Source organism: Taudactylus pleione, unplaced genomic scaffold, assembly GCF_031769625.1.
Source record: "Taudactylus pleione unplaced genomic scaffold, aTauple2 ptg000393l, whole genome shotgun sequence".
Lineage (NCBI taxonomy): Eukaryota > Metazoa > Chordata > Amphibia > Anura > Myobatrachidae > Taudactylus > Taudactylus pleione.
This window is the reverse complement of record NW_028284794.1, coordinates 235,250-263,020: the sequence shown is the minus strand read 5'-3', so window position 1 is coordinate 263,020 and position 27,771 is coordinate 235,250. Positions and strand designations below refer to the sequence as shown.

Genomic DNA, 27,771 nt, shown 5'->3' with positions numbered 1-27,771 from the left:
TGGCATGCAATTGCGGTGTGTATGGAGATGCCCACTTATGCATGTCATCTCCAGGATGTGTATGCAACCATCGGTAACATCGAGTACCATCGGAAGAAAATGTAGCACTTGTGGCTGACCATAACCTACTGCAAGCACTGCGAGTGCTTCAGTGTAAGATTCAGCCATGTGACGTGTACTATGATGCTATGTCTTAATTATGCACGCCTCTGAAATGCCGTTAAGACGCTCAGGCACGTCTGCGTTCGCACCACACACTCCCACGTCTGCATTCACAATCCCCAGTCACCACCCACAAACAGCTTCTCTTGTCACTCCATCTAGCAAGGTATCTATGCACAGCGAGCGAACGCTTCCTGATCGCGTGGACTAGTTTGCGTACTGCAATACGTACGCATGCACGGAATGCAAACATCAGCAGGCTGCATGCGAATGCAGCCTAGCACGGTGGCGTATCTAGACTTTTATTTTAGAAGGGGCGATTTATGAATTGATCCTGACTCAACCCCTCACATACAAACAAACTAGCCGTCACTAGGGTGCTAAGCGCCCTGTGCCGGTCCCGCCCCATTTGCGCGTGACATGACATCTTGCATAAGACGGCGGCGCTGTCGACACCTGAAGCTGCGGCAGTGCCCATAGTGTCTTGAAGACGCAATGGGCAGCTGTAATTATTGCAGGGCGCCTGCCTGTTGCGTCCAATGGGGACACACATACACTGTAAAATCAAATAAAAAATTTCAACTAACTGTATACACTAACTTTAAAACTGATGGCTGCACTGTCGATAATCCAATTCCTTCATTTGTGCCACTGTAGTCTGTATTGTTACATCAGCGGCTGCATGTATATCCATCCAGGGTTCTCATCCATCCAGGGTTCTCATCCAGGGTTCTCACCCCAACGCCCCCAACCAACAATACCCCCCTCCCTATCTCCTATGTCCCATTTGCTCATACTTACCTACCTTTAATAATCTCTTCCCGGGAGAAGCCCGGGTAAGAGAAGCAGCAGGGGGCCGATGGGGGCAAGGCCTAATGATTCGAGTCATTAAGCCCCGCCCCCTCGTGGTAAAACTGCCGCGATTGGGTAAAATTTACATAGGGGGCGGGGCCAAATGCTGTGATTCATGCAGAATCACATCTTAAGCCCCGCCCCCTTCACGGAGACCCGCGATCACCGCTGGTATTCTCCTCAATCTACCCACTTCACTAGGAAGTGGGCAGAATGCGGGAGAAATGCCTACCCTTCCGGGGGTGCGGGGGGTTACCCGAAAAATCGGTAGCCTCCCGCGAAAACTGGGAGGGTAGGAATGTATGCATTTGCTCCCTCCTCCATCCTTTATCTCCTGCTCTTACCTTATCCATATGTTCCCTCCCAGATCTCCTTCTTATTCCCTTTTACTGTTGTCTCCTCTAGGCCTCTCTGTTCCAACTTCCAGCTAATGCTCCCTCCTCCCTTGTCACCCCCATCTCTCCCTTACCCCTTCCCCCCTGCTGTCCCTGTCTACCCTCAAACTGACTTCTATATTCTCCTTTCCTGTAGTTCTAAATAACGTGACAAAGCTGCTTAGGCCAATCACAGCAGCTGCAGCTATAGGACATCAGCCAATCATTAGATACTGCCAGAGTAACTGCCGTCCATGTCAGTGGGCATAACAGCCGCCGTTAGTTCCTGTGCAGTAGCAGCAGAGCACACACGTTTATTTTGCTGCAGTTGTTGTGTGTGTGCAATAGGTGAGAACTCCCAGCTACCCTGCTGTCTGTCCTGTGGCAGTCCACCTGCCCCACACCTCCTCTAGTCCACCCACACTCTTTCTCTGCCCTCCCCACTCCTAGTCCGTTCTATCCCACTACTCCTCTGGCCCGGCCTGCTCCTTCTCTGATCCACCCATGCTACTCATTTAAGGGTTTGACTAGCCTTTAGAGGCGGTGTGTCCAGCCTCCACAAAGGCTTAGCTAACTATTAGAGAGTGCATGGTCTGCGCTCCTTAAAAATGTATATATATAGTGAATACTGCTAGTGCATGCATGATAATGTACCAGAACAGCAATGCATTGTAGAAAATACACCATAGTCCTGTGCTGTATAATGTAACATGTATAATGTTTAGTTCAAGTGCACAGGATTGAACCTGATCCCTAGAGGAGGGGGTGGGCCCACAGGCAGTGGGGCCCACCGGGGGATTCCCCTGTACCCCTGTGGGCCAGTCCAACTCTGCACATCCATATACCTGGGCAATATAGCAAAATAATTGGTAACACAGAGTGCCATCGGACCCATATACACAGTTAAAGCAGGTCAGACCTTATTGCTAACATTAGCACATGCAATGAGGCCTCAGGCTGCGTATGGTATTGCAGTGGCTAATTTATGCACGCCCCTGCAATGCCGTCCCAGCGCACTGGTACACCTGTGGTCGCCCGACACCCCCCCCCGTCACCACCCACAAACGGCACTTCCTGCCACTCAATGTGCTCTGGGTCTACGTAGCCTCTGCAAATGCATTTCCCATCGCTAGTGCCAGTTCGCGCACGTGCACTGCGATGCATACGCATGTGCAGACTGCAAAAAACGACCGATTGCGTGCATCTTTACAACTGCGTTCCTTGCTGAATCAGGCCCAGAGCCTTCTAAGTACAGATAATACCATCAGCATTGTATGTTCCAATAAAGGTGCAATTGACTTGTCTTACAGAACCAAGCACAATGGTCACATCTTAAGCCTACTACTATAAGACACCATTTCATAAGTGAGCTGGTAGACAGGGCTGGCAAGAGCCACGCCAGGCTAGGGTGAAGGGGCGTGGCCTAATCACGGAATGCATGGCCACACCCCCGTAAGAAAAAAACCCAAGGAAAATAACATGCGGACTGAGAGACCAGTGCAGATCCATGGGGGGCGCGATCAGGCTGATTGCTCCCCCCACAAGCAGAGAAGACTGCCGCTGATGCCTCTCTGCAACTGCAAACTGTCTCCCTTTGCAGCCCAGCATACAGCAGTGTGCTGGGCTGCGCAGCTGATAGGCAGGAGGGGTGGGAGGCGGCATCTGACCCAGGCCCCTGCTGGCCCTTCCAGTAAGCCCGGGCCCAGGTAATTAGTACCCACTCCACCCCCCTCTCGGTGCCCCTGTTGATAGACAGCACTTTGGTCAGTGTGAAATATGAAATTAGTGAGGATTAGCTTGCTGATATGTTAACCAAAGGTTTGACATCACATGTACTAAATACCTATCTCAGAAAATGTGCTCTGGAATGTATAGTATTTGATATGTTGATGTATAATGCTTGTTTACCCATGATGCCTCCTGCTACATTACCCTATCTACAAGGACGGAATTGCAAAGCTGCTTGTGTGCAGTACTAAATCAGGCCCTACGTCTCGACTCACATCAATACCCTTCTATAAGAACATATGAAAGCTATGCATCCTGTCTTAAAAATATAAGTTCCATCCCAAAATGAGGTTCTCCATATGAGCTTAAATTAAAACCTCACATATTGTGCTGAACTGCCTTGAAAGTTAAGCCCATCCTACCCAGGACCCTCAGGCAAAAATTGGCAGACATGTTTCTGTGCATAAGGCATTGCAGTGGGTAATTTATGCATGCCATGCAACAGTTTTCAAACACCCTGGCACACCTGCATTATGCTGGCCACCCCCCCATCACGGCCCCCAAATGGTACTCTACATGGTAAAAAGTGCAAGTTGTATCTGTTAAATGGCAGCAGTATTAAAAATAGTGAGGGGTATCTAGATACGAAAGCCCACCTGGACTAAGGCTGCAGACGCCTTATCTCCCCCACTGGGGTTCAGGTGCGGTGCTAATACCTCCTGGTGTGTGCGCTGTTAGGGGTAAATTTACTGAGGGTTGAGTTTGGGTGAGTTTGCCAACTCACGTGAGTTTAGGCATTTTTTGTCATCTTGCAAAACTTACTAAACTTACTAAAGACAAACTCGAGTTCTCTTTTTTCACTCTTAAAACTCATGTGAGATTGCAAACTCGAAAAATCTCACCAAAATAGGAAGTACTTTAGATGAAAAAGATGCAACTCGCAAATTTACTAAGATTCGAGTTTCCAATCTCCTGAGAGATTGTAGCAAACTCACTGTGAAATAGAAGATTTAAACACTCACCTCCTGAGCTGTGAGTTCGGCTAAAACATACACAAATTATTGTGATTTGTGTATGTTTTTTTTTACTTGTTTAAGTAGGTTCAATTATTTTAAAAAAAAATTACGTTTTGTCCTCTCCCAAAAGACTAACCAGCCCCGGACTTGCCAGCCTGTCCTGGTACCTAAAATTATGGGGAACAAATTGAGTAGGGTTCCACCGTATATTAGGCTGCAGGGTCAGTCCTGGTTTTGATTATAGGGGTAAAAAATTTGCATTGGGGTAACCCTATAATTAAAACCAACACTGGACCCTTTCTAGCAGAGGGGGGGAATGATGCCACAGCCAGGGGTGCCCTTTCACTGGGCCCCCCAGCCGCAGCATCAGCCCTGACCGCTAGTCAGCCCAGGCCAGGGATCCCTGGGGAGTTGGAGACCCCTCCAATAAAGGGGTACCCCTCTCCAGGGCACCCCTGACCTAGGCTGATAGCCCGGATTAATCCCCGCCACCCCTGAGCAGTGGGTGGCGGGTTGATAGTGTAGGTGTAGTGTTAAAAATTTAATTAACATTGTCTTTACAGTAGAACTGCAGGTCCCAGCAAGCCTCCCCTGCATGCTGGTACTTGGAGAACCACAAGTACCAGCATGCGTGGCATTAAGGGGCCACTGGTACCTGTAGTTCATCTGTAATGAAATGTGTAAATAAAAACAAGACACACACACTGTGAAAATAAAGTATTATTACATACATACATAATCACATACTCACCTTCTTCCAGATGTTCACGTCCCCTTCCCAACGTAAAATATCCAATGGAAGTACCTCACCTTTTGTCCCATGATGTTCTCCGCAGTAATCCAAATAGGGCACCGGACACACTGTAACAAGACGCTACAGCATACTGTTACAGTATCGCTAATGACAGCTCTGGGCTTGAACTATCATTAGTGCCAGGAAGCCAGCCAATCAGCGGTGGCTTAACATCAGTGGCTGCTCATTGGCTGGAACCCAAATGGAGGAGACGCTCACTAACTAAGCCCACGTGGGTCCCAGCCAATGAGCATCCGCTAATGGAAGCCGCTGCTGATTGGCTGGCTGCCCAGCACTAATGATAGCTCAAGCCCATAGCTGTCATTAGCGATACTGTAACAATATGCTGTAGCATCTTGTTACAGTGTGTCCGAGGCCCTATTTGGATTACTGCAGAGAACATCGTGGGACAAAAGGTGAGTACTGGATCTTTTTTTGGATCTTTTTTTACAGGTACTTCCATTGAATACTTTACGTTGAGAAGGGGACTTGAACATCTGGAAGAAGGTGAGTATGTGAGTATGTATGTATGTAATAAAACCTTATTTTCATGGTGTGTGTGTCTTGTTTTTTTTTACACATTTCATTACAGGTGAACTACAGGTAGCAGTGGCCCCTTAACTCATCTAAACTCTCCTTAAACTCTCCTTAAATTCTCATCTAAACTCTCCTTAAACTCTCCTTAAACTCTCATCTAAACTCTCCTTAAACTCTCATCTAAACTCTCCTTAAACTCTCCTTAAACTCTCATCTAAACTCTCATCTAAACTCTCCTTAAACTCTCATCTAAACTCTCATCTAAACTCTCATCTAAACTCTCATCTAAACTCTCCTTAAACTCTCATCTAAACTCTCATCTAAACTTTCCTTAAACTCTCCTTAAACTCTCATCTAAACTCTCATCTAAACTATCATCTAAACTCTCCTTAAACTCTCATCTAAACTCTCCACTAAACTCGCAATTTGGGGAAAAAAACTCGATCTGCTTCACCATCGAAAAACTCAATTTCAACTAAACTCACTTCTTAGTAAATTTGCGAGTTTGATAAGGGAAAACTCACCGGAGTTTTGGTGAAGCAAAGTGAGTTTAAAATCTAAAAAACCTCAACCAAACTCAAATCTTAGTAAATTTACCTCTTAGAGTCCAGGCTGTAATGAGCTGTTGGCGCTGATGCAATATCTAAGAGCAATTGGCAAAGTCTGTGTAATAAAGCCGGCTAGTGTATTATAGTCGGTTGATGTATCAATCGTCTTGAGAAGATTTCCAGTGCAACAGGGGAATCCGTGGACTTCAACGCGTTTCTCTGCAAATGGCAGCTCTCAAGAAGTAGTGATTGCTTGGCCACATTACCTGGATATTGTCCTTCATAATGTCCTGAGCATGTTTCACCTGAGCAGTTCTGCTTTTGTACAAGTTATGTACCACCCATATGAGAGGTCAACCATTCACTTACCTACCTTCTTCTTCATCTTCTTCTTATTATTATTATATTTTATTTATAGTGTGTCAAAACTGTTCTGCAGCACTGTACAGAGAGCAAAACAATAAGACAATACAGGGTAAAACCGTAGAGTACAAATAGCACTACAACACAGCCACTGATGCAATGTGTGCAATTGAAAAGTACAGAGTCTGCTGAAACCTGCAGATTTTAGCATGGGTGCAAATGACAGGTCTAGATTGCCTGAAAAAAACAAAAAACAGATTATTGAGGTTGAGGGGCTAGAGAGTCCAAGGAGGATGTGTAGCAGGTGTACAAGGGAAGTAGGTGATGAGAACATGTGGGAGGAAAGCCATGCTCATGTAGCTTACTATCTGAAGGGCTGGGGGAGACAAACTGTACACATAATGAGTAAGCCAATGTAAGAGGGGTTAAGAGGTAGACTACATGATAACATGGTTAAGTGGGGGATGAATATGCTTTAATGAACAGGTGGATTTTCAGCACCCGCTTGAAGCAATGCAGACTGGGGGATAGTCTGATGGAATGAGGGAGATCGTTCCAATGGAGGGGAGCAGCTCAGGAGAAATCTTGAATTCTGGAGTGAGATATGTTAACCAGAGAGGAGGAAAGGTGGTGGTCATTGGCCAACCAGAAAGGGCGGGAGGTAATGTTTAAGGAGATGAGGTTGGAGATGTAGGGAGCTGTGGAGTTGGAGAGGGCCTTGTTGTATGTGGTAGTTAGGAGTTTGAAAAGGCTTCTTTAGGGCAAGAGGAGCCAGTAAAGGGCTTTGCAGAGTGGGGAGACAGATGTGGAGTGGCGGGAGAGGAAGATAAGTCCAGCTGCAGTGTAATGTACAGATTGTAGAGGAGCAAGATGGAAGTGGGGAGTCCAGTGAGGAGAAGGTTGCAATACTCAAGACGAGAGATGATCACAATGAGCGGACAATGGTTTTGATGTCATACTGGGAGAGGAAGGGTCTGATTGAAGAGATGTTGCAGAGCTGGTGAAGACAGAAGACAGAATAGGGCAAGAGATTGAATGTGGGGGTGTAGGTGAGGGAAGAGTCAAGAATGACTCCCTGGAAGCAGAGTTGGGGAACAGAGGAGATTGTGGTGTCATTGGCAATGATATAGAGGTCAGGAGGGAAGGAGACTCTAGATGGAGGGAAGGCAATGAGTTCAGTTTTGGCAATGTTGAGTTTGAGAAAGTGCTCGGATGTCCAGGAGGAGATGCAGAGAGGCAACTAGACACACAAGAGAAGGGAAGGTGAAAGAGATCAGGAGAGGATATGTAGAGTTAAGTGTCATCAGCAAGGACAGAACCCTGGGGGACACCCATGGAAAGGATGAATGGGGGGAGTTTGAACCAGAGATACAGACAGAATAGGAGCAGTCAGCAAGGTAGGAGTTGAACCAAGAAAGGATGGTGTCAGAGAAACCCATGGTCTGAAGATTGTACAGTAGGTGATGGTGATCCACTGTTTCAAAAGCCATAGAGATGTCCAGGAGGATAACTAGGGAGAAGTGGTTCCTGGACTGGGCCAAGAGAAGATTGTTGATGACTTTGGCCAGGACAGTTTCAGTGGAGTGGAGGGGGTAGAAGCCAGATTGGAGAGGATCAAGAATAAAGTTGGCAGAGAGTTAGCAGGTGAGATGGTTGTAGACAAGTCACCCAAGTATTTTAGAGGCAAAAGGCAGAAGAGGAATGGGGCGATACTTATAGAGTGGGGAGGGGTCAAGGTTGTTTTTTTAAGAATGGGTGAGACAAGAGCGAGTTTGAAGGGGGAGGTGAAGATGCCAGTGGAAAGGGATAGATTTAAGTGAGCATGGTTGGAGCATGCAGTGGGAGAGAGAGAACAAAGAAGGCAAGAGGGGATGGGATCTAGGGAGCAGGTAGAGGGGGAGAGGATAAAATAAGGTAATAGACTTTGTCTCCCATGGTGGGGCAAAAGGAGCACAAGGGTAGGTGGCTAGGGAGAGGGAAGAGTAGGGTGGTAGGGATGCCCAAACAGTGATGGAAGGAGGAGATATCATGATGGACGATGGCCTATTATGAATCCTTGCTTGACCTAATGTTTGCTCCAACAGCAACAAAATGGATTTAATAAGTGTCTTCACCTACTGATATGCACCAACAACCTTGATATGGAGTATCCACAATCAGACATTTCCACACTTAGAAGATGCACTGCAATGTAAGTATGTCACTTTAAGGTTCTACGTATTATCATTATACTTGTAATTTTATTTTTTTAAATCATGCATTTTCAAATTTATACCCTAAAGTTTATGTGTGCTTTGAAATAACCCTAAGAATTCATCTTAACACTGAGGGAGACAACAGGACTTTGTTATCCAAGATATCGTAATAGACTTCTAATGAATTTGAATTAAGTAGAATTATTACTGAACTGATAAGATAAGCATTAGCCTTCAGGTATCACAGATCAGTCCCTGATAAAGTGACAAGGTCCCTTAGCACATACAGCAGATTGTCTCATTATTCCATTATGTATAATTATATGTAACCCTCTAGCACTAAACTAAATGATATAACAGTGATCTATGTCTTAGGGAAATGGTTCCCTACAGTAACACTCTTATAGCATTGAGAGGTGTAATTCCCAGCTTTCATTCAAAGGAATTTTAAATCCCAGAACGGAAAGGATGTTTCCATATAAAAGGGCTTATGTAGGAGCATCATACGGATGAGGTAAGTGTAATGCATAAATCACATGAGGAACTATCACAGATTACACAATTGTATTGTTCATACACATGACAACATTCTATGGAGTTAATTTGCAAACAACCATACTCCCTGACCTCGTGACTTCTCCGTCCTTTCACCTGCCGTCTCCATCACATTAAAGAGAACCGCACCATCAAAGTGACTGAAGGGATAGAAAATAATTTGCTGCAGTAACACAGAGTGTGGAATTTCACAGACTGGATATTATTGTCCTTCAAAAAATTCTTCCAAATAAATTATCACTATAGAATTTCTACAAAAACATCTTTACCATCAAAGATGGATGAACTATAATTGACTTTTAGAATATTTTTGGTTTGGTTTTGTTCTTTATTTTGTTTGTTTTTTTCCAGGGCTCATGTTTAGTTGCTGTAAATTTGGGACATATATTCTACATGCATGACCTGTAAGAAATTAAAACATTCAAGAAATTTTATAGAAAGACTATGTGGCATCTCCTCATACTCTATGCGTTCCATTTTTCTGATTGCACTGAGCATGGCTGCCGACTGACCAGCAATGATCTCACCGGCATGTCGCTAAATGGTGACATACTAATCGGGGTGGTTGTGCCTGTTCATGTGAACAAAGTGTACTCGATGCCAAGTTACAGAGATGTCCCTGTCCCTGCCATCTGCAAAACGTGAGACTTCTGTCTTTAGTCATTTCTGGAAAAATGATATAAATTCCCCCGATGAATCTCTACAGTCACTGTATGTAATTACATGATGTCTGTGTCTTATAACTGGAGAGTGAACTAAAATGTTTAAGGAATTGACTGTCCCTTTCCATATAGAAACAAAATTATATTGTCTAACTGCATTATTTGTGTTACTGGTCCAAATTGTATTTTTTTTTTATTTGAATCAACAAAATATATTTAAATATATATTTTGAAGAAAAAAAAAATTTGAATTTGTTTTATTTTTCTGTTTATTTTTTTGTACAATTTGATGATGAAAATATAATTTTACACATTTTTCCGAACTGATAAAATTTCATATCACCAGTTTTTTTGTTCTAAAATGTTGGTATATTATTGCTCATCTTTGTCAAACAGGCCACATGTTGTCAGGGCTGCCAAGAGCCGGGCCGGGCCTGGGTGAAGGGGGCGTGATCTAATCGTTTGACGTATGGCCATGCCCCTTTAAGAAAAAAGAAAAGAAAAAAGCATTGTTGCAGTGCTGCGAAGCAGAGCTGCACGCTGGGGAGGGGGGGCGCTGTGAGCCTTTCAGCCCAGCGCAAATCCAGGGTAGGGGGCGCGATCGGGATGATTGCTCCCCACACAGGCAGAGGAGACTGCTGCTGCTGCTACTCTGCAGCAGCAAGCACTCTCCCATTGCAGCCCAGCATACAGCAGCGTGTGCTGGGCTGCTCAACTGACAGGGAGGAGGGGGTCTTTGTCATACTCGGGCCTCCGCCTGGCCCCTTCAGCAAAGCCGGGCCCGGGTAATTAGAACCTGCTCCCCCCTCACTCTCTGCGCCCCTGTATGTTGTCCACCATTTATTACAGATGAGTGCTCATTCACTAGTTGTCCTTACGCCAATTGTGCCACGAGTTGCCCGGCGTGACTGAGATGCTCCGGGAAGGGTAATATACCATGTTTCTTTAAATTTTGGCAGGTGCAGCATAAAGCCCTTCACAGTGTACTAGAGACTCTAGATGGTGACGTTAACTGCAGAAAATGGTGTGAGGAGCGGCCGCGGCCCCTTTATACACATATTCAGACGCACACAGATGTACAAATGTCGCACATAAAACTGATCAGTTTAAATTGCTATTTGGTGCAACTGAAGCAACAGTAAGAAAGGTCACATCTGTTGTTTGCTGGAGATCACCTGCTGGCCTAACTTCATGAACCCTATTACCTACAATATGTGTGCACCGGGGATGACTTCTGGGAACTCCTTTTATTATTATTATTATTATTATTATTATTATCGTTTATTTATATGGCGCCACAAGTGTTCCGCAGCGCCTTACAAATTACATAAATAGAATGATTTACAGTGACTTACAGTACAGTACAATACATTACATTACAGGACATGGATAATATACATTGCTACATTCGCGACCATAACACCCAGAAAAGCAACAATGCAAAGCAACCAAGTGTTAGGTGCTCTGGTAGAGAGTAAGAAGTAGATGAAGGTAGAGTAAGGAGATGCACAAGAGGGTAGAGGGCCCTGCTCATAGGAGATTACATTCTAAGGGGGAGGGACAGACAGACAGGGGTGACACAGATGGGGTAGGCATGTACTGCATAATATGTAACTGGTCTCTTAGTAGTTATACACAGATTCATAGCATGACTTTACAGGCTGAGCAGATGAATGTGTTGGTGATTTTTACAGTACCTGAACCCTATCTTTGTTATCAGAAGATGGAAATAGTATTATCTTTATGTTTGACACTCAGGTTCAGGTTTGAAAACTACCAACGTGTTCAGGCAATACATTTTGCAGTACAGGAGATAAACAAGGACCCAGGTTTCCTGCCCAATATCACCTTAGGATTCCAGATCTTTGACTCATGTACAGTCCTGCAGAGGGCGCTGTCAGGAACCCTGCAACTGCTGAGTGGACATGGGCAGCCTCTGCCTAATTATCGCTGCAAGCAAGATGTCCACTTGGCGGCAGTGATTGGCCACTCTATATCTACATACACCATGCAGCTGGCTCACATCCTGGGGCTTTATCGGTATCCACAAGTAAGTGCCTTTGTGCCGATCTGACAATCAATGCTACATAGATTGAATGGAAAGATTGTTCCCTGTAAAAAGTCATAAAAGAGGGAAATGTAAAGAGAGAACACATGTGTAATAACATCTACTCTCTGTATATCCCTATACTCCGCAGTGCTGCAAATAGTTATATAAATACTGTATATATATATATATATATATATATATATATATATTGCAACAAAATGGTAAATAATTCAGTAAAGTCAAGTGGTGCATTCCCCGATAGTTTTTAAACATAAAATGCTGCACATGTTATTACCTCTAGCAGAGCCGTGACTAGGGTGGTGTGACATGTGCCAGGGCACTGCAGGGCAAGGGGCGCTGTTCGGGCCTGTCAATTTTCTGTTTATAATCATTCTCACTTGTAGCTTCCTCTTCTTTTATCCCCAGCATCTCCTGGCCTCCCCTATCTCATCCCTGGCCCTTCCCCATTTAGGCCATGGCCCTTTTTCGAGTGCGTTTTGTTGAAAAATAGGGGGGGGGGCGCCAATGTTCTTTCTGGCACAGGGCACCAAAAAGTCTAGTTACGGCACTGATCTCTAATGCATAGTACTGTTGGTTAATGTATTTATTTAAGGAGCAAGGTGTGAACTGCTGTGTCTAGTCTTATAGGCAGAGAAGATGCAATATGACCCATGAAAGATGACAGTATGATCATTGCCTCTATTGTAGAGGAAGAGATAAAAACATACTCTGAGAGATTCACACTAAAGGGCTGTAATGAGAATCTTCAGATCCGTGTAACTCTGCAAAATGTTTTCTCCCAACATGCTCAACACTGAACTCAATAAATTCCCGATCAGGATCTAAAATATCTATCACTTTTCCATTTTCTACACTTTTTTAAGATATGCTCTGTTGCCATTTTCAAAAACTCTCTGTAACATTATTTATTGCTTTGCAGGTTATTGCCCTCTGTTATCAGTCATTTTAAGCTCTGCCAATTTTCTTTTAGTACTCATCAATTGGGGATGGCCATCAGAGTGTAAATCATGAATGGTCATTATCAGTGGTGCCATCAGTGTTTGCACCATAAATGGCATCACACACAGTACAGAAGGAGCCTCTGACCTAGTGGGAGACTGTATCCAGTGGGCACCAGCCAATCAGAAAAGGAGGGTGGGGTTATACAAGATGTCAGGGGCGGGGCATCCTTTTTGTCTACACACCCATGATGTGTCCACTGGATGCTTACTCTATGTGTTAATGCTTGTTGCCAACCAGCTGCCACCCTGTAAATCCCAATCCCAGTGAGAAGTGACTAAGATGTGTATGATTTAGAATTACTCGTAGATTCCTGTAATGTCCATACAGTATGTAGGTCATGAGCAGTTGGTTAAAAATCACATGCAGCTGAATTCTGAACTCTGTACAAAATCAGATCCATAATTTTATGTTGAATTTAAAAAAAAAAAAAAAACAACCCACCTCTATGCCAATGGGATGATTTCGCCGGATTTGGGCATTTAGAATTACAGCTAAAAGATAAATCTTTTTGTAATGAGAGATAGAGACATTTTGAGACTACTGTAGTTATTTATTTAAAATCCTCTTACACATTAAAGCACTGTAGTGTAATTTAAAGTAAAGTGATGTTTTCGAACAAGTGTGAATGTTTTCTTTCCTGTATGATGTTTCTAAATGCTGTGTTGTATCTTGCAACAGATTAGCCACTTCTCCACAAGCTCACTTCTCAGCAATCGCCAACGGTTCCGATCATTCTTTAGAACGGTCCCTAGTGATGCCTTCCAGTCTCAGGGTCTGGCTCAGCTGGTGCTGCATTTTAGGTGGACCTGGGTAGGACTAGTGGCCATTGATAATGACTATGGACAACAAGGAATCCAGATGATCAAGAGGGATATTCTAAAAGCCGGGGCTTGTGTGGCCTTCACAGAGAATATTATTATCAGCCGGCAAGATCGAAACGCCCCACGCATTGTTGAGGTCATTAAAGAATCATCAGTCACCGCAGTGGTCATCTTTTCTACTGATATAGACTTAGTCTATGTTCTCGATGAGATGCTGAGACAAAATATCAAACGAAAGCTATGGATTGCCAGTGAAGCTTGGGCCACTTCTCCTTTCTTATCAGTAGACAAGTATTCTAGACTTCTCAATGGAACTATTGGCTTTGCCCTCCACAGCGAAAGCATGCCAGGTTTTGGAGATTTTCTCAACAGCATTCACCCATCTATGCCTGTGGGAGGTGAATGGATAAAAATATTCTGGGAGGGAGTATTCAGCTGTAAATTCCCAGACAAGAAAAACTTCACAAGCACTTTGCAATCATTAGTACATGAATGTACTGGCGGAGAAAGTCTAAAAAGTCTCCAGAACAGCTATAATGATGTCTCTGGTTTGAGGGTAACATATAACATCTACACAGCCATTCGTGTTGTAGCCAAAGCTCTTCAAGATTTGAACAACTGCAGGAAAGGCATTGGGCCATTTACTAATGGGTCATGCGCTGATATCAGGAGCTTCCAACCATGGCAGGTGAGAATATCTAAAAATCATATAATACACAAAAAAATGAAGTATGCAATTGCAATGGCATAGATGTTCTGACTCACAAAAAATAGAATTAGTAAAGACGTCATTATTTATTACAAATGAGGAAAGCAAACTCACCAGAATAAATTATTGATGTAAATATCTCTGTTCTTGATTAGAAGCACAATATTGTGTATATGAAGATAGCAAAGATATAGCATTACAGCTGATTATTCTTCTGTTGTAATATTGTGCTCAAGATGAAGTGGTTTACGATAGTACATTGTAGGGGGAGCAACATTTAGTTCCCTATAAGGAAGTGGCAATGCCTAAAGAGAAAATGCGATCTGTTTTGTGGGATGATATTCTCTAAGTGTCAAGAGTTGGAGACTGCACCCTCTGACCTTCTGACATTTTTGCTCCCCAAAATGAGCAATTCCCATCTCTTTAGGTCCATTGGAGAACCATCCCACAACAGTTATTTTGTGCTTGGATGATGTCACATATGTTATATATATATTAACCATTAATCCGGCACTCTGGAGGCAGCTGGAGCCCTGGTATACTTTGCATGGGTGCCTTCTTGGAGATAGCACACCCCTGATACAAAAAAACTGAAAGAAGGTGGCACTCCAAGACTGACAATAATGTTGTAACAACTGGTGATTCAATCAAAGTTTTGGGGTCCAGCACCCCTCATTAGGAAACACCTGTGTCCATATATATATATATATATATATATATATATATATATGTACAGTATATATATATATATATATATATATATATACAGTAATATAGCAGTGGCAGTGGAACTCGTCCAATAAGACAATGATACAATCCAGTTACAAAGAACCTTTAACGTTTACTCCAACGTTTCAGTCGATCAAGATTTTCATCAGGAAGCTTCCTGATGGAGATCTTGATCGACTGAAATGTTGGAGTAAACGTTAAAGGTTCTTTGTAACTGGATTGTATCATTGTCTTATTGGACGAGTTCCACTGCCACTGCTATATTACTGTACCCATTTCCTGCAGAGGGCACCCAGCTGTATCACTGTGTGGAAGAGTGCCAAACTATTGTCGCATATATATATATATATATAGGAAACACTGGAAGGATCCGGCACTCACTGAAATCGTGTGTATCTTACCCCATTGCCCTCCGTCTGCGGTGCACAACACATGCACCAAACACAGGATATCGATAACAGCGTCACTCAGGGATTTGAAAAAGGAGACAACAGGTGTGTTGTCTCCTTTTTCAAATCCCTGAGTGCCGCCAGTATCGATATCCTATATATATATATATATATATATTATATAATTGCAGGAGTGAATTACAGACAAGAGATAAGGGGTGGGCAGGGTGGTGAGCGATTATGGGAAGATGGAAGCGGAGAACACCAAGAAAGAAGAAAACGTGGTCCAATAAGAGACTAGCGCAGTGCTAACCAGTCTTTAGAGGAACCATCAGTCCCAACATTGAAGCCTGTAACAGCCCTATGGCAGGTGCAATTTCTCAGTATGAACATGGAGTTCTAAGCCAGAGCTACTGTGCATATAAATTAGGGGTGTGCACCGGCCACTTTTCGTGTTTTGTGTTTTGGTTTTGGATCTGGATCTATCTTCGTGTTTTGGATCTGGATTGGTTTTGCCAAAACCACCCTTCCGTGTTTTGGGTTATGGGTTTTGTGTTTTGGATCTGTATTTTTTATTTAAAAAGCATAAAAACAGCTAAAATCACAGAATTTGTGGGTTTTTCTGCTCCTATGCTATTATTAACCTCAATAACCTTAATTTCCACTCATTTCCAGTCTATTCTGAACACTTCACACCTCACAATAGTGTTTTTATGTCCAAAAGGTTGCACCGAGGTAGCTGGATGACTATGCTAAGCGATATGAGTGGGCGGCACAAACACATGGTCCATTTAGTAGTGACACTGCAGTGGCGGAAAGGATGGCAGTTTGAAAAACTAGGCCCCAAACTGTACATAATGCAAATGCAAAGAAAAAAAGAGGTGCAAGATGGAATTGTCCTTGGGCCCTCCCACCCACCCTTATGTTGTATAAACAGGACATGCACACTTTAACAAACCAATCATTTCAGCGCCAGGGTCTGCCACACGACTGTGGTAGAAATGATTGGTTCATTTGGGCCCCCACAAAACAAGCTGGCAATTAATCTATCCCTGCACAAACTGGCTCTACGGAGGCAAGATGTCGTCCTCATCCTCCTCATCCTCCGATTCCTCACCCTCTACAGTGTTGTGTACATCCTCATCCTCACAGAGTATTAACTCGTCCCCACTGGAATCCACCACCACAGGTCCCTCTGTACGTTCTGGAGGCTGGTCTCCCTGGAAGAGTTGATAATTAATTTTTATGAACATCATCATCTCCACATTTTGTGGAAGCAACCTCCTACGCCTTTCGCTGACAAGGTTCCCGGCTGCACTAAACACTCTTTCGGAGTACACACTGGAGGGGGGGCAACTCAGGTAAAATAGAGCTAGTTTGTACAGGGGCCTCCAAATTGCCTCTTTTTCCTGCCAGTACAAGTATGGACTGTCTGACATGCCTACTTGGATGCTGTCACCGATGTAATCCTCCACCATTCTGTCAATGGTGACAGTATCATATGCAGTGACAGTAGACATGTCAGAAATTGTTGCCAGGTCCTTCAGTCCGGACCAGATGTCCAAACTTGGTCCTGCCTGCCCTGCATCACCACCAGCGGGTTGCTTAGGATACCTAAGTTTTTTCCTGGCAGCCCCAGTTGCGGGAGAAAATGAAGAAGGAGCTGTTGACGTGTCACGTTCCGCTCCAGCTGACAGTGTGTTCACCAGCAGTTCTTTGCACCTCTGCAGGCTTGTGTCGGCCGGAAAGAGAGACACCACATAGGCTTTAAACCTAGGATCGAGCACGGTGGCCAAAATGTAGTGGTCTGATTTCAACAGATTGACCACCCTGGAATCCTGGCAAAGCGAATGAAGGGCTTCATCCACAAGTCCCACAAGCAAGCGGAATCGCTCCATCTTAGCTCCTCCTTCACTTTCTCCAGCTGCTTCTGCAAAAGCCTGATGAGGGGAATGACCTGACTCAAGCTGGCAGTGTCTGAACTGACTTCACGTGTGGCAAGTTCGAAGGGCTGGAGTACCTTGCACAACACGGAAATCATTCTCCACTGCGCTTGAGTCAGGTGCATACCCCCTCCTTTGTCTATGTCATAGGTGGATGTATAGGCTTGAATGGCCTTTTGCTGCTCCTCCATCCTCTGAAGCATATAGAGGGTTGAGTTCCACCGCGTCACAACCTCTTGCTTCAGGTGATGGCAGGGCAGGTTCAAGAGTGTTTGCTGGCGCTCCAGTCTTCGGCACGCAGTCGCTGAATGGCGAAAGTGGCCAGAAATTTTTCGGGCCACCCAAAGCCTCCTGCACGCCGCTGTCGCTTTTCAGAAAATTCTGCACCACCAAGTTTATTGTGTGAGCAAAACATGGGACGTGCTGGAATTTGCCCAGATGTAATGCCCGCACAATAGTGGTGGCGTTGTCAGATATCACAAATCCCCAGGAGAGTCTAAGTGGGGTAAGCCACTGGGCAATGATTTCCCTCAGTTTCTCTAATAGGTTGTCGGCGGTGTGCCTCTTACTGAAACCGGTGATACACAGCGTAGCCTGCCTTGGAACGAGCTGGCATTTCTGAGATGCTGCTACTGGTGATGCTGCGGCTGTTGCTGCGTAAGGTGATACATCTACCCAGTGGGCTGTCACAGTCATATAGTCCTTAGTCTGCCCCTGTTCCACTTGTCCACATGTCAGTGGTTAAGTGGACATTGGGTACAATGGCATTTTTCAGGACAATTAGGACACTTTTTCTGACATTTCTGTACAGTCTCGGTATCGTCTGCCTAGTGAAGTGGAATCTAGACGGGATTTGGAACCGGGGACACACTACCTCCATCAATTGTCTAAATCCCACTGCACTAATGGCGGATACCAGACGTATGTCTAACACCAACATAGCAGTCAAGGCCTCAGTTATACGTTTTGCTTCAGGATGACTGCTGTCATACTTCATCCTCCTCGCTAAGGACTGTTGGAGGGTCAATTGTTTAGTAAAAGTAGTGGTGTTCCTACTTCCTCTCTGGGATGATGAACAACTCCCAGCAGCAGCAACAGCAGCAGCGGCAGCAGGAGGCGTAGCAATGCAGGATCCTCCGAAGGAATCCCGGATAGGAGAGTCAGTCATGCCAGTGACATGGCCTGAGGGACTACTTCCAATCCTGACTAAGGAGGAAATTGACGAGGAGGGAGTTGACGGTGTGGTTTACAGGTGCTTGGATACAACAGGACAACGAGATTTAGGTGTCCCTGGACTACTTACGGTCTTAGCCAAAGTTTCTGAACTTGACAGTAACTTTTTATGAACGCGCTGCAGGTGCCGTATAAGGGAGGATGTTCCTAGGTGGTTAACGTCCCTACCCCTACTTATTCCACCTTTACATATGGTACATATGGCAAGACAGTTGTTGTCTGGATTTGGATAGAAATATTGCCAGACCAAAGAGGTGGAATGTTTGGTCTTCTGCCCAGGCATGACCGTGATGGGCTTTTTCATCCCACGGACAACAACTGTCTCCCCCGGAGCCTGATTTAAACAAACCACATCACCATCAGAATCCTCCTCGCCAACTTCCTCCTCAGCGCCAGCTACACCAGTATCCTCATCCTGTTGTACTTCAACAGTGACATCTTCAATTTGCATATCAGCAAGTGGACTGTGGGTGCTCCTTTCAGCACTTGCAGGGGGCGTGCAAATGGTGAAAAGAGCCACCTCTTCCCGTCCAGTGCTGGGAAGGTCAGGCATCGCAACCACCACCACACTTGGACTCTCCTTGGGGATTTGTGATATCTTCTTAGAACGCACAGTTCTTCGCTGTGCTTTTGCCAGCTTAACTCGTTTGATTTTTTTAGTGGGAGGAGGGCTTCCATCGTCATGTGAAGCTGAACCACTAGTCATGAACATAGGGAAAGACCTTAGCCATTCCGTGTCGTAAATGGCATATTGGCAAGTTTACGTTTCTCTTCAGATGATTTAAATGTTTTTTTTCAAGGTCATTTTCCTGAACTTTGTTATTTGGGATTGTATGTGCCCTCTACTATGACATTGGGCATCGGCCTTGGCAGACGACGTTGATGGCATGTTATCGTCTATGTCATGACTAGTGGCAGCAGCTTCAGCACTAGGAGGAAGTGGTTCTTGATCTTTCCCTATTTTATTTTTATCGGAGAAAGTTGGGTCCGTTTATGTTATATTGATATATACGTGCGGCTAAGGCGCACACAAACACAGAAAATTATTTTTTATTTTGTTTGGAGTGCCCTTTAGGGGTTACAGCACACTTTAGCGGGCAATCCAGCCGGCCCTTTATTTATGCGACACAGGCGCATGCTTGGCCCTACTTTGTTGATGCACGTGCGGCTACTGCGCACACAATTCACAAACACAAAAAAATATATTTTTTTATTTTGTTTGGAGTGCCCTTTGGGGGTTACAGCACCCTTTAACGGACAAGCCAGCTGGCCTTTTACTTATGGGACACAGGCGCACGCTTGGCACTACTTTGTTGATGCACGTGCAGCTACTGCGCACACAATTCACAAACACAAAAAAATATATATTTTTATTTTGTTTGGAGTGCCCTTTGGGGGTTACAGCACCCTTTAACGGACAAGCCAGCCGGCCTTTTACTTATGGGACACAGGCGCACGCTAGGCACTACTTTGTTGATGGAAGTGCGGCTACTGCACACACAATTCACAAACACAAAAAAATATATTTTTTTATTTTGTTTGGAGTGCCCTTTGGGGGTTAGAGCACCCTTTAACGGACAAGCCAGCCGGCCTTTTACTTATGTTTCACAGGCGCACGCTTGGCGCTGCTCTTTCGTTGATGCACGTGCAGCCACAGTGCACACAATTCACAAACACAGAATTTTTTTTTTATTTTGTTTGGAGTGCCCTTTGGGGGTTACAGCACCATTTAGCTGTCAATCCAGCTGGCCCTTTATTTATGGGACACAGACGCACGCTTGGCACTACTTTGTTGATGCACGTGCGGCTACTGCACACACAATTCACAAACACAAAAAAATATATATTTTTATTTTGTTTGGAGTGCCCTTTGGGGGTTACAGCACCCTTTAACGGACAAGCCAGCCGGCCTTTTACTTAAGGGACACAGGCGCACGCTTGGCACTACTTTGTTGATGCACGTGCGGCTACTGCGCACACAATTCACAAACACAAAAAAATATATATTTTTATTTTGTTTGGAGTGCCCTTTGGGGGTTACAGCACCCTTTAACGGATATGCCAGCTGGCCTTTTACTTATGGGACACAGGCGCATGCTTGGCGCTGCTCCTTTGTTGATGCACGTGCAGCCACAGTGCAAACAATTCACAAACACAGAAAAAATATTTTTTTTTTTAGCACTTGGGGGGAGCACCCATGATGGACAGAGCACCCCCTGGACAACACTACAGCACCCCTTTAGGACTGGGACACTGCACAGGACTTTGGAGTGGACACAGCCCCTATGGACAACTGACTGCACATCACAGTCCAGCCTGCCCCTATGGACTTTGAAGTAGTGGACACAGCCCCTATGGACAGCAGCAGCACAGCATAGCACAGCACAACACTACACTGCACTACACTACACTACACAGCCCAGCCAGCCCTAACTCCCACCCTCCCTCTTCACTGTCCACAGCCGAGTGAGAAAATGGCGCCGACGCGGGTACCTTATATAGGATCCAAAACCCGCGAGACCCGGAAGGCGGGATGATGACGTTTTGCCTCGATTTCAGATCCGAATCAGGTTGGAAAAGTCGAGCCTGACTCGGATCGGCCTCGGATAGGGAAGGTTCGGGGGGGGTTCGGATTTCAGAAATCCGAACCCGCTCACCCCTAATATAAATGCTGTCACTGTCAGCGACACGCCCACAAAAAGGGTCGGCTAGCCGGATGCGGGTGTATCACAGGCGTGTAGCTGACAGCGACTGCATCTAAAGATGCAGCAGCACTGGCACAGGATGACATGTTCAGATAAAGAAACTGCACCATAGGGCTGGTGCAATTTTCAGTGTTGCAACCGATTGTTCACTGGTGGTGCACTGAGACGTATTGCTGTCTGGAGGCATCTAGTAGGAAGATCATCAGTCATAGCATTAGCATAAAGATGCATCTGCATCACCTCTGATTCAGGCTTTGTGTGCGACAATGCTTACTTTGGGGGACACAATATGACTTTGGAGATACATAAAACATTTGACTGGACAGCACACAACAGAACACCTGTCCTTCATACCCTTTTATATGCAAAAGTACATTCATGCCACCACCCCTCCTCAACATGGCACCATCACTCCTGGACAAAGGCTGCCCCTTTGCCATCAGGTACATAAATTACAATTACACACCTTGGCATGTCTTATGTGACAGTTGCTTGATCATGGGCAGTGGTTAAGTCACCACAGCTGAAGAGGTGGGCAGGAGATTCATTCTCAAAATTGCGCTATATATATATATTTCCGTACATTGCTGTACAAGTGAAATAAGTCTCTGGTATCTGGACAGATGTCCTGATTTCCAGACTGTCCAGAGTAAACCCTCATGAGTAGGAACCATAAATGTAATGAAAGGCTAAAAGGCACAAATCTGGATAATGACTGCTATCTCTCTTCACCACCTGAACAGTTAATGTCAATGTAAATTCCAAAGATGAAAATAAATGTTGTTACTATATACAGTATGGTCCAGTTAATTTACAATGGGGGAAGGAGCAGGTGAATTCCGCTGCACTCAAAGTTTATGGGATCACAAAGTTCCCCATCACAATTTTTGTAAAAAGATTGTGCAAATGTAACAATGTTACAAAGCATGTATACAAGTAGAATAGCGTAAAAGGATTTACATGTTTTTGCACTAGGCCAAACCAATTATCACTGTCAGGCATGATACTATAGAATGAACATATGTAGAAATGTCCTCAGTCACGTCATTTATCTTCAATTAAGAGATCTATATGTTGGTGGATAATTAATAAATATACTTTAAAATCTGAGGGGCCTATTCATCAAATGATAAATGGCCCGGTAACCATGTGGAAACACTAATTTTCACATATTTAGGTTACCGGGCTATTCATCATTAGGGGTTCTATTGGCCCCCCCCCGGTACTCAGCAAACTCCGAAAACTGATACTTTTTGGAGTTTGCTGCCAAGAACAAGCCTCATCTTTAGACGGCACTTGTTCTCGGATCCCTGCTACTTCCTATGGGATGGAATTCCCGTGATGCAAAGAGGGATACAAGCGGATCCCTACGCCACCTCCTCACCAGCTCCCCGGTGGCTGTGACCATGTGTGACCTGAGGTCATGCATGAGTAGCTGGGACGACAGGGAGCAGGTGGGTAATGCAGCTACAGAAGTAGCTGCAATACTTTCCACAGAGAGCAGTTGTCCCCTCCCCAGAGCAATGATGAATTACTCTGGTGTCAGGCTTCCAACGCTGTGAGTTGGATCCTAAAGTATCCTTTGCAGCGAGTTCTAAACTTCATCATCAGAGGCCATACAGCCTTTCAATGATGAATAGGCCCCTATATCTGCTGCCCTATGAGTGGTAACATTCAAGCATGAAGCGAGTTGTTCAGTAAATAAATCTGTATTTTTGTCTGATTGATACTGTATTCAGATTATTTTTCTTCTTTCTTCTGTACATATATACAGAACCTCATTAGTATTGTCCCTTTGTACATAGCTATTACACTACGTGAAGAAGGTGCGCCTGAGGATGACCAGTGGCAGAGAACTCTTCTTCAATAAGAATGGAGACCCACCTGCAGTGTATGACATAGTAAATTGGCAGCTGAATCCAGATGGAAGACTCCAACAAGTTAAAGTGGGAAGTTATGATACCAGTGTTACCACTGGAGATGTATTCATCATCAACGCTAGTTCTGTACAATGGGGGAGTGGAGAAAAGGAGGTGAGACATTGTTTGTGAACCTGTCTTGTATTATTTTCAATTAAAGTGGATTGAATACTGCTAATTCCTGTAATAAGGTCATTATGGCTTTCTGTCTACATTTCTGAGCCTTTCACTGTCTTAGCCTACTCGAATCATGGAATCATAGATCAAACTTAACATTATTTACTGGATAAGTTCACTAGCCCAGAGAAAATATGACTTAACCAACATTTGCAAATACGCCAGGCTGTTCATTCCCTGACATGGTTACAAACAGTGCGACCAGACAGAAGCAGCCACTGAATGGCTGCTGGAAGATAATATTTCAGCAGCTACCAATCGCAGAAGGACCTACCAGTACCTCGGCATCCTTGCACCCCGCCCCAGTGTCTGCCCTGCAGCCAATCACTGCTGATTGGGCAGCCAGGCAACACCTCCCACCTAGTGGCGGCAGAGAAGAACAGCCACCAAGGAAATCTAAATAAAGCAGCCCTCGGCCTCCCAGTGTATACCCGGTGGCTGCTCCACTAGGCAGCTACCGGGAAAATGCAAAGTTGCAATATCACGCTGTTCCAATCATTGATGGCCCAACATATCATTGAATGATTTTTTTATAAATCACTATTAATATTAATATTGTGTTTATTTTTTTTTTTTTACATAAAATCATGTTGAATTAGTTGAAAGATGTTTTTCACCTACTTCAATCATAAAAAGCAATAATTTCATAAAAAATATTAGCCAGTTAAGTGGTGAAAGACAATAACATTCTACTCACAAAAATAAAGTGTCTTACAAAAAGTTATTGTCAATTAATAAAGTAGAAATAAAGCAACAGTCTGTCTTCCGCTGTTCTCCCCAATCCCCCATCAGGTTGCCTCATTCCTATACACAGTAGCACCAAGGATAAACATCTAGAATATCCTAACATAATAAAAATGAATGTGATTACTCAATCCAAATTTCTCCTTTTAGGATTCATGTTCAACATTGCACCAAGAACATAGATGGCTTCAATTAGAGATATTTATCACCCACAACATATGCATAAGAATGATGATGCCATGATAGAGTAGAGATGCGGCTGGTCAGTGTTGTTTATAAAGTTTTAAAAGTCAAATGTTTAAATGAAATGTAACTTAATGTAGTAAATGTAATGTAAAATAATACATGTATCCAAAATGTCCCTTGTCACATTATACATCCAATGCAATCTTATTTCCTTAGTATTCATATTGGCCAAACAGAAAATTAAATAGCTGTCCACAACTTAACATAGGTATATAATGACGTATTATCCGCTGACATATTATCAGTGTATTGGAGGAAACAATACTCAAACAAAAAATTAGAAAGTTACATATTGTGTCTGGTATCATCATCATCAACAACATAATTATCATCATCAGTAACAACATATAATCATCAACAACATAATTTTCATTATTATCATCATCATCATTAACATCCTCATTAACATCCTCATCAACATCATCATAAACATCTTCATCAACATCATCATCAACATCAACAGCAGTAACAACATCATAATCATCAACAACATAATTATCATTGTTATCAACATCATCATTAACACCCTCATCAACATCCTCATCAACATCATCATTAACATCTTCATCAACATCATCATCAACATCATCATCAACATCCTCATCAACATCATCATTAGCAACTTCATCAACATCATCATCAACATCATCATCATCAACAACATCAGCAGTTACAACATCATAATCATCAACATAATTGTCATTGTTATCATCAACATCCTCATTAACATCCTCATCAACATCCTCATCATCAACATCATCAAAATTATCATCGTCAACATCATTATCATTAACATCATCAAAATGATCATAATCAACATCATTATTATCAACATCATCATCACCATAGCAACTGCCAACTGTTCTTTTACTTGACCCCAGCATACACAAGGGAGCCCCTATGAAGCCTTTGTGAGATTATATCTTAGTCTATTAGGTTACATACCCAGTTGCCATGCTACACATATGTGCATATTGTACTCAACTATTTCTTGCCCCTGGTCCATCCTCCTGCCATGAGATACTAAGTAATAAATAATTGGAAGTCTCACCATGTGCTGAAATCTAATTACAGAGGCCTTTTGGTAAGCACACATTGTATGAAAATGTGTTTATCTACACACAAAATGATGTACATAAATTGGTAGGGTGTCAATCTATGCATCGCCTCACCCACAAAGCGAAACTCCCAATGCTGTTAGGTATGCATTGGAGCTATGTGCATGTGACATTCTGTGTCCTTGAAGGTGAAAAATATTTGTTTCTCTGCACCTGGAAGCCCAAGATCAAGCTTCCAGTGCACGATTCATATGTGATGCAGTAATGTTACGTTACACATGCACAGAAGGTACCCCAACTATTGTAGCCAGCGATGCAGTGAGCTCTAATTACTACCTCAATGATGTTTTATTAATACATAGGTCCAAAATAATATGTACTATCACTACGATGAATGGCAATAAAAATGACTTTTAATACTTGTTTGATAAATAAGACATGCAAACAATTAATTGATAATATTTCTTATTAAAATTGTCTCCAAGGTCCCTCTCTCAGTCTGCAGTCATAGCTGTCTACCAGGTTTTAGGAAAGTGGCCAGAAGAGGGGAACCTGTGTGTTGTTACGATTGCATCCCTTGCCCTCATGGAGAAATATCAAACCATACAGGTGAGTGTTACTATGTCATTTTACCCAAGTTCATGGTTGGTATATTTATTTGTTGTTAGCCAAAAGCCTCCTGTTGTGTTTATCCAATCCATTTATATGTAATAATCCACTGTCATGTTGCAGTACTTGCACTGTAAGAGGTATATTTACTATAGTTAAGGTTTTTAGAAGTGGAGGTGTTGCCCATAGCAACCAATCAGATTCTACTTATCATTTATATTGCACCTTATAAAAAAAATACCTAGAGTCAAATTCGTTGCTATGTGCAACACCTCCTCTTCTTTGAACCCAAACTTTAGTAAATATACCCCTAGGTGTTGTATAAATGAATCACTTCACTAAATTCCAAGTACATCAAGATTTGACGATCAGCCAATGATACTAACTTGTTTTACATTTTTCAGATTCAGTAGATTGTGTCAACTGTATGTGGGATATGTGGCCAAATCCAGTGCAAGATAATTGTGTTCCAAAGACCAGAGAATTTCTGGCATATGAAGATCCTTTAGGTGCCACTTTATCTGCTACAAGTATCTCCTCATCTTTAGTTCCAATGGCAATCTTTGGACTTTTTATCCATTATAAGAACACACCAATTGTTCGAGCCAATAACTATTCTTTGAGTTGCCTTCTTCTGGTGTCATTATCCCTTTGTTTCCTTTGCTCATTGGTTTTTATCGGTTACCCCCATCTTCAGAATTGTCTTTTACGTCAAGTTGCATTTGGCATCGTGTTTGCCCTTTGTGTGTCTTGCATCTTGGCCAAGACTATTATGGTTGTCTTAGCTTTCAATGCCACAAAGCCAGGTAGCTGCATGAGAAAATGGACAAGTTCCCGAGTATCCTATTTTATCATAATTTTATGCCTCATTATTCAAACCTTGATCTGCATTATGTGGCTGATGTCATCTCCTCCTTTTCTAGAACTCAAAACAGAAATTAAATCAGGAGTAATCATTGTTGAATGCAATGAGGGGTCACCCATTGCTTTCTGGACCATGCTTGGATATCTTAGTCTTTTGGCCACTATTAGTTTCATTGTTGCCTTCTTGGCCAGGACTCTACCGGACAGCTTCAACGAGGCAAAGTTCATCACCTTCAGCATGTTGGCCTTCCTCAGTGTCTGGGTGTCCTACATCCCGGCCTCTCTCAGCTCAAGGGGAAAATACACAGTGGCCATGGAAATCTTTGCTATTCAGTCCTCAAGTTGGGGCCTGGTTATTTGCATGTTTATACCAAAATGTTTCATTATTTTGTTCAGACCCCACATGAACTCAAGAGAACATCTCATGGGGAAAGATAAAATTCAGACTATTAAAGTCATAAAGATTTAAGACCTCAAAAAACCATCATTCATTTGCTGTCATCCCTACCTCTACTCCCAGTGTTGCTCTGTAATAAATCATGTACAGATTGTGTTATGCATTAAAAAGTAAAACAGCGAAAAGTGTGTGTGTGTATATATTACACCTGCATCTTACATTTAATGATATGATTGTAATATATGCACACTGGAAGCACAAATACTACCAATGATTATACTATGAGTTACACTGTATAAAAAGTCTAAATCTGTTGGCAAGTACGTGTATAAATTTATATACAGTATGTGTATATATTTGTATATATTAT

At 43.4% G+C, this 27,771-nt stretch overlaps 1 protein-coding gene across 1 annotated transcript in view; it reads left to right on the top strand.

The window, feature by feature from the left end:
• Positions 1–27,473, top strand: part of LOC148506825 (extracellular calcium-sensing receptor-like) — a 29,570-nt gene extending 2,097 nt beyond the window's left edge. Inside the window, exons 2-6 of the mRNA XM_088446074.1 lie at positions 11,544–11,835; positions 13,537–14,367; positions 23,193–23,420; positions 26,017–26,140; positions 26,545–27,473. Coding sequence (XP_088302200.1) covers positions 11,544–11,835; positions 13,537–14,367; positions 23,193–23,420; positions 26,017–26,140; positions 26,545–27,473 — 2,404 coding nt within the window. The remainder of the gene's footprint in view (positions 1–11,543; positions 11,836–13,536; positions 14,368–23,192; positions 23,421–26,016; positions 26,141–26,544) is intronic.
• The last annotated feature ends 298 nt before the right edge of the window (positions 27,474–27,771 follow it).